Raw genomic sequence first — 13,030 nt, 5'->3', positions numbered from 1 at the left:
AGACTCGGGGTCCATCTGGTAAGTGGCCAGTACCAGACAATGCAGGGGAAGGTTTAGGAATCAAGAGACAGGTAGATACAGATTATATTCCCATTTTAGGTCTGATCCTGATCCCTATTAGTCAGAAATTGCCTTAGGCATGAGGTTGAATAAACCTTTCAAAAATGATTATGACTAAACTCCGGATATTTTCTTATCCATTGAGGTATCCCATCTACAAGTCTTGCTAGTTTCTTGGTCTCATGCTCTTCCTGTGGCAACATCTAAGGACACATCGTGTGGTAGATATGAACAAAAATTATGATTTAAAATTGGAACATCAGAGCCAAATGGAATGAGTAAAACTGTGCTTTTTTTTGATCTCACATTCCTTGTGGAAGTTTAGTACTCAGAAAAACAGTTCTTCAGTTAGCAAGACTGATATCTTTCATTTGTTCACATATGGGTACCAAAACCAAACCAAACCCCCAACTCCACACAGCAATGCACGCTTCTCCACATTGCTCCCTAGGAACTTTTACCAGGGGTATCTTTTCCTGGAAGTCTTACGAGGTAGAAGTTACTGTCCTAATTGTAATACATATTTTTATTATATGAACATTCTACTGAGTGCTGGATAGAAATAACATTCCTGATCAGAGCCTACATGAAAGGTATTAAAAGATTTATGATCACTGGCAAACTGGATTAGATTTGAACTAGCCCCTCCCCCCGGATACCAGAATCCTCTCTGCCTCAGCCCATTCTTGACTACCACACATCAGTGAGTAAAGTTAAGTTTACCAATGTTGCAAGTGCTTCCTTTCCATTCTGGAGGACAAGAACATCTGAAAGTGTCTCCATCATCATAACATGTTCCTCCATTGCTACAAGTATTGGCATCACACTGATATTCACCTGGGAGGACAGCAAATCAAGAACTAAGCAGTACATCAAGAGTGAATGGAAGTTAACCAAAGATATTAACATTTTCCATGACAGACGCTGCAGAATGTTTGGATGTAGATTGATTTCTAATTTTTAGAACAGATTTTATATTCATAGTAATAGTATTAAGAAACGGGATGTGTCACCTCCTCCAATTAAATTACAGAGTGAAGGAATACAAGTATGTGCATAAGAGCCGAATATGAACAAAGAACACTTACGTGAATGGCAAGTTTTGCCTTTCCAACCATTTTTGCATTCACAATAGAAGTCGTTCACCAAATCAATACATCGGCCTCCATTGTGACACGGATTAGGGGAACAGTCGTTAAAATCTATTAAAAAAGTCAAATACTTAAAATGCAGTAGACTAGGATAGATGGAATTTCTTTTTTCTTTTTTAAAGTCAGGTAAATTGTCTTTTTATAAAAAGAAATTTTCACCAGAAAAATACAAGAACTGGTCAGAACAGCAAAGAAAGCATCATATTTTAGCACAGTGGCAAAAAGATGACCTGAGAAGCAAGCATTTATAATCCATGGCTTTCCATATTTAGTCTTAGATGTTTAAATATTCCTTTAAAAATTTCAGATTCAAAACAATTTTTGGGAAATGTATTATACGGACAGATCTGGAGACTGAGCTTTTACTGCCCACAGAACAGGTACTGGGCACCATTAAAGCAACTTCCTCACACAGGACTGGATACAAAGCCCACTGAAATTAATGGAAAGATTCCACCAGACATCACAAAGCTCTGGATCAACCCTATAGTACCTTACCAATGGGCCTCAAACCATATGTAAAGAGACCACCTCTAAGTGGTACTCAGTATTTGTTAATTTAAATATTTAGATACTCTGATTAACTTTTTGAATGAGATATAAAGCCAGTCATCAACTGATACCATCAATATTACTTGGGAGTTTTTGAACAGGAAGAGAAGAATGCTTATTTCAGGTAATGGGGGCAATTTTTTTGTAGACAGAACAATCATCAAGATGGAATTTGGCCCAGACTCTACAGTAACATCTCTTGTGAAAGGACCAAAGGGGTAAAAAACCCTTGTTTCACATCTCTCATCAAAGATGGCAACTGTAATACCTTCGTAAGTCCCTAAATTCAGGATTTAGAGATGTTTTCTAATTCAGAGGAAAGAGATATCTACTAATCTACCAAAATTCCACTTTCTGTAGAACCTTCATTTTCTCTTTGCAGTAATCTAGCTAAGTGCAGAGACAAATATTACTCTCTTTGCATTCACCAGCCCATGTGATAGGCCTCAAAGACGAGAAGTTTTTCCCTCTTGGGAAAAAAATTGAGATAGGATATAACTTGACAGCAATTGAGAATATATTCTAAAAGTCTGAGTTATATTTCAGTTCTTTCCTTTCAAACTCAATTACCTCAAATTATTATTAGAAAAAATTGAACCATAGTATAAAAAAAGCATATATAACTTAATTCCCAGCATTAGATGACTCAGTGGGTTCTCATTAGTGATGTGGATGGCATTCCTCTGGCAAAATTCCATGGGGAAAAAAAAAACCCCAACAACAACTGTGCTCTGGGGCAGTTATCCTTGATACTCCAGTAACTCAATCACAAATAACTAGCCTAGACAGTATGTGGTTAGCGTTTTGGTTTTACACTCTAATAGGTCTTCTGGTGGTAACAGAAGTATTTATAATCCTAGGTGAGAGTTTAAGTAAAGAAAGCATAGAAAGCATTAGCAGCTCTGCAATGCAGAGCTATTACATTCTTCTAAAGTCTAGCACTTAAGATTTAGTTATGGTGCAAATCATGGCATTAATCTAGATTTCCATAAAAACCACACAAAAAGACTGATTTGTATGCAGGTTTGTTTGGATTTTAGTACACCTGGACTATCAGATTGCTTTTGATATAGCAACAAACGTGTTGAAAGAACGTCTTAAGAACCAGCATATGGTTTCCTGCAACTATTTACAAAGTGTTAGTTAACAGCATGAAGTGATAATTACTGAAAGCTTCTCTCAAAGAGCACATTATTGCAAAATCAGGTTAAATTCATATTTAAACACATCCCCTTAGAAGTTGCCTTCTTAAGTACTCTAAGCAGTCATTTGACAAGTGGAATAGGAAATGCTCTAGTTCTAAAGAATGGTCAGAGAAAGTCAACGCCAACATGGTTAGCCATAGACTAAAAATGCTTTATCAAAGCTAGAAATTTTTAGTTGTACCCACTTGTGTCACACAACTCTCCTTCCCAGCCACTCAGGCAGAAACACCTAAACGAATCTACTTCGTCAATGCAAGTTCCACCATTCTTGCAAGGTTTTCCAAGGCAGTCATTGATATCTAAAGAGAAAGTCACAGTGTTATAAATGGGACTATTTTATCCATGCATTAATGCAGAAGACAGTTTCAGATTTGTGTTAAACATTTTAAAGAGCTCCGTCTGCCCTACTGCCATCACTGAGAAGCCAACTGCAGAGGAGTGGGAGGACGGCATTGTGGAACAGAGCAGTCTACCTGGCTACTCTGGCTCCCACAGCCCTCATGGTGCTGCTACTGCACCAGACTCCCTAAAATCCCTCAGGGGTCCTTCCTGTCCATAGGAAGGTAGGGATGGCTGCCAGCAAGGCCCCCAAAAACATGGTGCTTGGGCAGGTGCCATGATTTGGCGTATGGACACAATGGCTCTACACAACTTTTCAGAAACTGTCAATGGTTCTAGTGACAGTCTCACAGTTGAAACTGGGAATTTCCATACATCTGGCAAATACTCTAAGTCCGTGTTTCTCAACTTTTTTTTTTTTTTTAAATAAAGTTCCCCTTTTTCCTAAAAAATTATATACAAGTACCCTCAGTACCTAGTTTTCAGAGGGACAATTTTTTCTACCACTGCTACATATTTGTTTAAACAACTTAATCATAGTCAGGTGGGCGATGAAATTTTTGGGTGTAAAAGGTACAAAAAAAATAAAGCGCTATAAAACTTAATACAAAAATTCAGTTTTCTCCAAGGGTGTGTCTGCACTACATAGCTCCATCGACAGAGCCATGTAGTCTAGAGACACCCCAAATTTCAGTTGTGCTGACCCCAGACTTCTCTTGAGTACCCCTAAGGATACTCGTACCACTGGTTGAGAAACACTGCTCTAAGTCACTGTACCAAAAATATTAACAGTGCACGGCAGACTTACACTTTTCCTCACCAATATGCCTCAAAACCTGCTCCAAAAAAGTTCAAACTCTATGTCTAACGAATCCATAGCTTCTTGTGGAGGGATTGCCCATGACTGTGCCAGCTATAATGAAGATACCCGTTCCCAAAGACCTGGATTAAAGCCACAAACTTGCTGTACAGAGAAAACTAAAAATTGTAGTAATAACTGAAAGTCATTATAATAAAGAACGTGTTGGTTTAAACCATGCTTTAGAAGCAAAGCACTCAGCATAACATCAATTTTACATTTTTTAAAGAAAATTTCAAAGCAAAGCAGTGTTCCTTTAATGTCTGGAAAAATCTGTTTCAAACTTTGGGGGGGGGGAGGGGGAGAGAAGAGAGAGAAGACAGACTTCCACTTACTTTCATGACAGTATGTTCCAGTAAAACCCCTCTCACAGGCACAAGTAAAGTTTCCTCCTGGCTGACTAATGCACCGTCCATGAGGCCCACAAACATTAGATGAAATGAAACGGATACCTTCCTGTGTAGTATTTGTGAATACTTCTATTGTACAGCTGTCTATTACTAAGATTAAAAAAGGTAAAAGACACACTTAACACCATTAGTTATATATAGACAGGACTGTGTCAATCAAGAACTGTGGATTTTAAATCTTAGAATAGTAAAAACATTGTTCATTTCTTATTGGAAGACATTTTATGCATATTGTAAGATTATTATAATATTACCTGAAAGTTAACTTGCATCACTCTGCAAGTAATACACAAGATTACAAGTCATCACGTACTTTGACGTGGTCTAACTTCTGCTGGTGATAAGACAAGCTTATGAGCCACATCTAGCTCTTCTTAGGCTCTGTGTGGCTTGGAAGCTTGCCTTTTAACCAACAGAAGTTGATTAAAAATATATTCTCACCAATCTTGTTTTAATTATCTGGGACTGATACTGCTACAGCTACATTTCATACATTGTCTTACTGAAGTCCTATAGTTAGACACCTTACTCCCAGCCACCCTATAATCTTATGCACTTTTCTCCCATTGTGTTCTAGGTGACTGCCCAAGTAATGAATTCCTGGAGGACAGCACATACCTTTGCAAGAACTGTTCTTGCAGTGGTCCTTGAGATGAGAACAATTCTTTCCATCGTAGTCATCAGAGCAGGCACAGTAATAGTCTCCTCCTAGATCATAGCATTTAGCCCCATTCTGACAAGGGCTAGGTTCACAGAAATCAATATCCATCTGTAATAAAGACAATCAGCTATTGGCAATTATTTCCCATAGTAATGCTGCCCAGTAGGCAACATTATCAATGTTATAGATAGCGAGGAAGTTATTTTATCAGGAAATTAATATTAAACACAATGTTTATAAATTGACTAAAGCAATTTACATCCTGTAGAATAGACAAGTCTAATACAAAATAGTTCTGTTACTACTATAAAGGATCACTTTGAATCTTCTAAGGACTCATTTGTAATAGTTTAGTCAGCATAACTAATTAGGGATGTAAAATCCCATTTAATTGGTTAACCAGTTAAACATCATGTTTAACTGATTTAAGGGGAGGCAGGAGGGCCCAGGCATATCGCAAGCAGAGGATGCTCCAGCTCCCACGGTGAACTGGAACTGGCAAATATCTTCGATTAAGGGGGATGCTTACTGGTTAAGCTTTCACATCCCTATAACTAATACACAAAATTTAAAACTAAAACAAGGTTGTATTTTGACCTCTATCCGTTACTATTTCTCTGTGTATGCTCTCTCACTCTATACCACACTGTGAACTGGATCCTGCTGCTTCTGTATAGTTTTCATACAATCTACTCATGGTTGCAACTCTTTGGCACAATACTTCCAGAGCATTAAAAGTTCATACAGCTGTTTAATTCTGCTACCTCCTCCACTAGTTGCAAACAGGCTTTTCCTTACTAACTCCATGTATATGGATATTTAAAAAGGTGGTTTAAAAGATCTTATATCCTGTCTGTTACAAGTATTAGGATGAAAATGCCAAATTAGACCAAAAAACGTATAGCATGTAAACCTTTACAGAAATATACCCCTTTAAGGAAATGACTTCTCATGCCCTTACTGGCCAGCAAAAGCATCTTGTATCATGGAACCCTTCCTATCAACAGCTATTCTCAAGGTCCTGTTTTACTTTAGGAGTACTATATGTGCTTGTAATTCTGACAGCTTTAAAAAGACACTCGGGGGGGAGGGGGAACTTAGCCAAAATGGGCAAAAAAGGTAAACAACACTTCAACACTCAAATATCATTGACGTGGTTCAATGCACTGCAGTATCTGAAAATGAATTAGAGTGTTTTCAGCAAGTTATTTCACTCTATTTAAGAGCATTTTATGCAGATTACAAAAAGCATTTAGATTCCGAGAAAGATATTCTCAGATCTTGTTCTATCAGAAGTTCCCATTTGTTTCCTTCCATTAGTGTAAATTTCCCTTTCTCAAGTCAAGTTCAGTAGCTGCTACTTTAGCCTCTGGAATCAGCAGTAGAGATTTCCTGAAATACTTATGGCAGTCAGCCAACTCCTATTCATCAGGTTTGATAAACTTATACATTGTACAAGAAACCATCTAAAAGAAGAGCATTCAAATGATTAGACCCATGTAGAAAGAACATGTGAGTGGGGAGTTAATGGATCAGTTTAACAACTGGTCCATGATTTCTCCTGGTAACTCACTTTTTAAATTTTTAAAAAAACAGGGTATTATTATTTTAAAGTAGACATTAAGATTAGAGAAATTACTTCTTAAATTAATATAATATTGCAGAACAGAGAGGCTTGGCACAACCTCATCCCTATATTCTAGCCTACCCTCACTAGTGGATGTTGCTGTGACACAGTTACACTGTTTGAGTGAATGCTCGGAAATGCACACGACTGAATATAAAGCTAGATGCTGGAAGCTAAGAGGAATTAATTCTAGGTTTTGTTTAGAAAAGATTGAGTGCCCTCCCCACAAAAACAAACAGCATCATGAGCTCTTAATTCTTATTAATGCTTTAGTATACAATTCTGAACTGTGCTGCAAGCAACACCTCCACACATTTTTAGTGAGATATCAGCTTTAAGATCCTGACTTTGCACTCTACTCAGGGCTGGTAATGCCTCAGCTGGAGTACTGGGTTCAATTCTGGCTGCCACATCTTAGGAAAGATATGGATAAATTAGAGTTCAGAGGAGAGTAACAAAAGTGATAAAAGGCTTAGAAAACCTAGCCTATGGGAAAAAAAGGTTTTTTTAAGAAGTGAGCATGTTTAGTTTTGAAAAAAAAAACCAAACCACAAAAAAAACCCCAACAACCTCAGGTGGGGACCTGATAACAGTTTTCAAATATGTTATTATATAGAGGATGTGATCAATTATTCTCTACGTCCACTACAGGTAAGACAAAGTAGGGGGATTACTCTGCGGAAGGGGAGGTTTAGATTAGGTAGTAGAAAAAAAGAACTAACTATAAGGATAGTTAAGTTCTAGAATGCTGTGGAACCTTCACGTTGTTTGTTTTTTTTAACATGCTAGACAAACACTTGTCAGAGATGGTCTAGGGGTTTACTTGGTCCTGTCACAGCACAGAGATCTGGACTTGATGGATTCTCAAGGTCCCTTTCAGCCTTACATTTCTATGAGTCTATGCAACACTATGTGCTTAATGGTAAGCATGTGGGTAAAAATCCAGTGAAGCCCAAAGGATTACTAAAAAGTAAGTTTAAGACTAGACTTAAGTGTTTTCAGGATCAGGCCAAAATACATATATGTTTTAATATATCAAAAAAGCAGTTTAAAAAAATCAGAGCAAAAATTTTAGACATACATTTATAGAAACACAGACTCATAGGGTTGGAAGAGACCTCAGGAGGTCAGAGTCCAACCCCGTGCCCAAAAGCAAGACCGACCACAACTAAATCATCCCATCCAAGGCTTTGAAACCTACATTAGGCTGTAGCATTAAAAGTTACAACCACTATACAATTTGCTTATTCACACAGGGTGTCCGGTAACAGCTGAATTAATCTGTAATGCTCTGGCCTTGGGTTGCTCTAGTTTAAACCTGAGATGCGTTTCTTTCCAGAACTCAATCCATCAAAGCTATTACAGCAATTTCAACATCTCTCTCACCTCACAGAAAGCTCCCGCAAAGCCCTGCTGACACAGACAATGGAATCCATTGACCAGGTCCTCACAGCGTCCTCCATTTTGACATGGATTGCTTGCACATTCATTTATTTCTAGCTCACAATTTTTTCCTAGATAACCACGCGGGCATAAGCAATAGTAACCATTCACTTCATCCTACATAGGAGGAGAAAAGAGCAAGATAAAAGAAATATTTAATGTAAAGTAAGGTATACTCAGACTTTCAAGATTGTAAATACATTATGCAGAAATCTCAAACAGCCAGACAGATTTTGGCTTCATTAAATGAAATAAATCAAACTCATAAATTAAGCAATACACAAGAAGTTTGTGTCTCCTTCCACTTCACCTTATTTAACTTACCCAGAGACACACATTACATACAAGCACTGAATTAGTACAAGTTCTGCTTTAAGATTTTAAAGATGAGAACTGTTTCCACTGCAAAAATTAATCTGATTGATATATTTTACAAAAAAGATTACCTTACAAGTACCGCCATTTTCACATTGCCCTTTACAGTCATTAATATCTATGGAAAACATATACAAGACATTAAGCAGAAGTCTTACAATCTAAGATTCCAGAATAAAAGACAGTACTAATTATTTTGAGGCAAGGATTTTGACAGGATGCTTAGGGGGTTGATTTTTGACTGTCTTAAAATTCATTCAAGTTTAATTCAAAATATAAGCTAAAGTATATAAATTATGGTCATTGTTTGACAATATTCTAAGGTACAACAGAATGACTATTTTAAATTATCATTCAGCATATGATATGTAAAATTTTTCAGTTTAATTCCACACCTGAAATAAAATGCTTTAATCTAATAAATGCTTCATTTCTGATAAAAAAGCATTCCTATATACTTCAATATAGACACCTACTGTACTTGGCCAAAGGAAAACTACAGACACATTCAGAAACAGTGTACGTTCTTTTCCCTTCAGTTATCTAGAACTATGCTACCATTACATGTGGCCTCTTTTTTTTTTTTTTTTTTTTTTAAGGAGCAAGTTATCTTGGGATCAGTATATATACACTAGAAGAAGAAATACTAACTGATGTGACAATTTACTCCTTTCCATCCTGGAATGCAGTCACAGTAATATCCACCAATGAGATTTTTGCAAGAGTAAGCATTAAGACAGGGTTTTCCCTCACACTCATTAGCATCTGTGAAACAAGATAAAAGAAAGAAGAGAATAAAGAACAAACCCAGAAACAGACCTTCCTTGCACCAAAGCAAAGTCTCCATGCAATTCAAGAATCAGTTATAAGAAATGGTAGAATTTTACTTGTGTACCACAAAAAAAAAAAAAAAAAAAAAAAAAAAAAAAGTATCTATTGTAGCTTTTCAATGCAAATTTATTTACATTATTTTACATGCAAATAAAAGAAACACCTTTCCCTTAGACAAATCTCAGATAGTGTTAATTAGTGAAGTCAGAGAAGGCTTTGCCCAAAGTAAATCATTGCCATGCTAATTATAAATCAGCTGTTGCCACCACTAAGAAGGAGCTCCCATCACCATTATTGCATTTTGATAAAGAAAAGTAAAGTAAACAGGTATCCTTTACGATCTGTTACAATTATAGGTTGGTCTAGGCTTTGATTCTTACTTGTACTAGTGTTTGCTTTTCATATCTAGCTTTGCTTTCAAAGCTATTAAGCAAGAACCAAGACACTTAGAATAAATGACCCGTATCTTATAAGTTCAGAGATATGACAGAACTGAAATAAAAAAAAAAAAAAACCCTTTTAAAAAAATGCAAAGTATGGAATTATCTTCAAAAGCCATAAAAAGCAATTACTTACCAAGCTGGCAAGTTGCTCCAATCCACTGTTGTGGACATATACACTCAAAGCCATTAACACGATCAACACAGGTCCCTCCACGAGCACAAGGGTTAGATTCGCATTCATTAATATCTGTAAAATGAAAAGGCAGCTTATTTAAAAGAGTTTTATTAAATATTAATTGCAATTTTTAAAAAAAGAGAGCAGGGTATTTAGCCACACATCTTAAGTGAAGAATGTGCTAAATCCTCTGCACAGTCTAGAAAAATCTCAACCGTCACTCTTATTTAAGCTAAATATGAAAAAAATAATTCAGGGCTTTCTATTTGTGAGCTGTGGGACATAGTGGAAAAATATAAACAGTTGAATGCCAAAAGCAAATAAAAATGCTTTATGTCATAATGCTTTTGGCATTATACTTCCTGTATTTTCTATGTCCCAAAGAAATCAAAATCTCTTCGTGGACAAAAGCCTGCCTTTTAAACACAGTTCTCCTACTGTACACAACATTGTTTATAAATTTACAATGCCAGAAATTGTATGAAGATCTCTGCCCACATAAAGCAAGAAGATTCATTGACTCTCTCTCTTAAAATTAAGAGATTTTAGGTACTCCTTCATAGGTTGCCGTTAGTTACAGGAAACAAACCCAAATAATTCCCTTAGACAGGGGAACTAATATACTCTACCCACAACTAATTGGTTAACTTTCGCATGTCCCAACTAAAACGGCTTTCATATAGCTAGTGTTACCTTAAGAGCAGATTATAAATGTGGTGCTCCTGTGTGGATATGGACTTACATCATCACTAATTAGCAATCCACACAGAATGGAGTGCAAATTATTTACACATAAGTTATGAGTTAAGTAGTTTGAAGAGAAACACTTCCATAACATTTATTACAATGCAGGAAGATTGATGCATTCAGATGCAAAGGATATTTGTGGCCTAACATACACTATTACATAAAGCAAGACGACAGACTTTAGCGTTGCCTAAATGTACAGTGCTGCAGCATTAGTAAAGCTAGCACTTTAGTGAAGATGCTATTATGCTAGTGGAAGAGCTTCTCTCAGACTAGATAATCCACCTCTGCAAGCGATCATAGCTATGTTTACTGGAGAAGCCTGTTGAACATCCTGTTGAAGAGCACTGACTATCCTAGGGGGGTTGATTGATATAAATGCTAATAAGCCATGTAGTTTTCTCACACCCATGAAGTTTGTAGGCAAGTCTGAAGTGGGTCTCTAATGAAAATACATCCTTAGTTACACTTCCATTAGGTTTTATTCCTATGCTGCGAAAACATCTGCTTCTTTCAACGTCTTCATGTTTTCCTAAGTAATTCAAGGACAATGCCATAGAAATTCAAGATACAGTTTGAAACACACAACTATTAATTAAAAAAAAAAGAAATCAACTGGCACAGTAGGTTACCCACTTTGCCATGCAGCAGCTTCTTCAGCCAAGTGTATAACAATCTTTCAAACCCAACATAGTTAAAAATCAACTGAATTGTACCTACCAACAGCACATGTTGGTCCGCTCCACCCTGGAGGACATTGGCATTTGAAGCCTGATGAAATTTCATGGCAGCTTCCACCATTAGCACAAGGATTTGATACACAAGCATGCTCAGCTTCAGAGAAAAGAAAGTCATCCTGAATAGAATGATTACACACCATCACCTCGATCAGGGCACAAGATTTTTTTTTTATTGGACACCTTCTAGTCAGAACTAACTCATTAGTCAGAGGCAACATAAGTAGCGAGGACATCTATACAGATGGGAAGCTCAGGTTTTTCCATCCTTCCCTGCTGTGATGGGAAGGGTGCTAGATTCCTATTCGGAAACCAAACCTGGATCATGCTAGGGGCACCTTCTTTCATATCATACTCTTCCCTCCTGTAACTGGTAGGAAGCAAAAGGTAGACCACCTAATGTCTCAGAACCCTAACACTTGGAGGTGTTTTGCTCTCTGTCACTCCCTCCATAGCCTCTGCCTTTTGCTTTTCACTTGTGAACTGCCCTAGTGGCTCTCTACAGATACTCACACTAACTTCCCCAAGATGAATAGCAACAGTCCAAGTGAGAAAAGCCTCATTTACAGGGTAATTTCCCTCAGCTGCTATTACTTGGCAATTATTTTGGAATAGTTCAGTGGTGAGTGACCAGTGATTATATAGGAGTTCAGACTAAGACCATCACAGTGTTCTCTTCCAGCCTTCGAACCTATAAAGTAGAGTTGCCTAGACACTCAGGATAGCAATGCACTGGATTACTTTTGTTGTATTCATGTTGTTTTAAAATCCAGTTAGATTCTGGATAATTTCGGGGCTTACCATTTAACCAGGGAATGTTTCCCTTTTTGACTTTAACATGCAAGGTGATTACCCAATTTGCATATTTAATTAAATTCCTCCTAGGACAACCCAACTCCCTGCTCCTCCCTCCTGCACTTCAATCCCGTGCCTTAGGTCATAATTGCCTCCTTCACCCAAACTCCCTCCTAGACCTCACACACCCTCCTGCACCCCAATCTCTTACCCACAAGCTCCCTTCTGCACTCACTCAATCTCCATCCCAGACCCTGTACCACCTCCATTAATATCATGGAAAAATGTGGCCCTTGACCACGTTCCAAAATCTTGGTAGTGGCCCCCCCCATAAAATATTATGGCCCACCCCCTCTGCTAGACTGAATTCAGGGATGAACAAGGTGGAAACTGAATTATGCTTGAGAATCCTTCTTCGTTGGTCCCATGGATATAGTTTTGTAACTAACATTTTAGTCCCAACACTCCATAGCAGAACTTCAGCACAGTTTTCAAGTATAGTTTGGACCCTGCTGAATGGGGTCCAAATTGTGATATACCTTTGTGGGAAATACAGTTTCTTTTCTTCAAAATGAGGGTTGGGGGAATAACTAGCCAATTTGGGATTTTCTAGTAGTACA

General features: G+C 37.4%; 1 protein-coding gene across 2 annotated transcripts in view; it reads right to left on the bottom strand.

Annotated features, from left to right (window-relative positions):
• JAG2 (jagged canonical Notch ligand 2) overlaps positions 1 to 13,030 on the bottom strand; it is a 109,435-nt gene that overhangs the window by 15,535 nt on the left and 80,870 nt on the right. The window contains exons 8-17 of one of the 2 annotated variants that reach the window (XM_006112740.5): positions 11,599 to 11,712; positions 10,090 to 10,203; positions 9,334 to 9,447; positions 8,754 to 8,800; positions 8,251 to 8,424; positions 5,195 to 5,345; positions 4,502 to 4,666; positions 3,154 to 3,267; positions 1,149 to 1,262; positions 784 to 897 (exon numbers count right to left, since the gene is read on the bottom strand). In XM_006112740.5, coding sequence (XP_006112802.2) covers positions 784 to 897; positions 1,149 to 1,262; positions 3,154 to 3,267; positions 4,502 to 4,666; positions 5,195 to 5,345; positions 8,251 to 8,424; positions 8,754 to 8,800; positions 9,334 to 9,447; positions 10,090 to 10,203; positions 11,599 to 11,712 — 1,221 coding nt within the window. The remainder of the gene's footprint in view (positions 1 to 783; positions 898 to 1,148; positions 1,263 to 3,153; positions 3,268 to 4,501; positions 4,667 to 5,194; positions 5,346 to 8,250; positions 8,425 to 8,753; positions 8,801 to 9,333; positions 9,448 to 10,089; positions 10,204 to 11,598; positions 11,713 to 13,030) is intronic. The other variant, XM_006112741.5, reaches the window with a different exon arrangement.

This window comes from Pelodiscus sinensis, chromosome 5 (genome assembly GCF_052426305.1).
Source record: "Pelodiscus sinensis isolate ZL-2025 chromosome 5, ASM5242630v1, whole genome shotgun sequence".
In the NCBI taxonomy this organism is placed as follows: Eukaryota; Metazoa; Chordata; order Testudines; family Trionychidae; genus Pelodiscus; species Pelodiscus sinensis.
The sequence above is the reverse complement of the archived record's forward strand: the minus strand, read 5'-3'. Positions and strand labels throughout refer to the sequence as shown.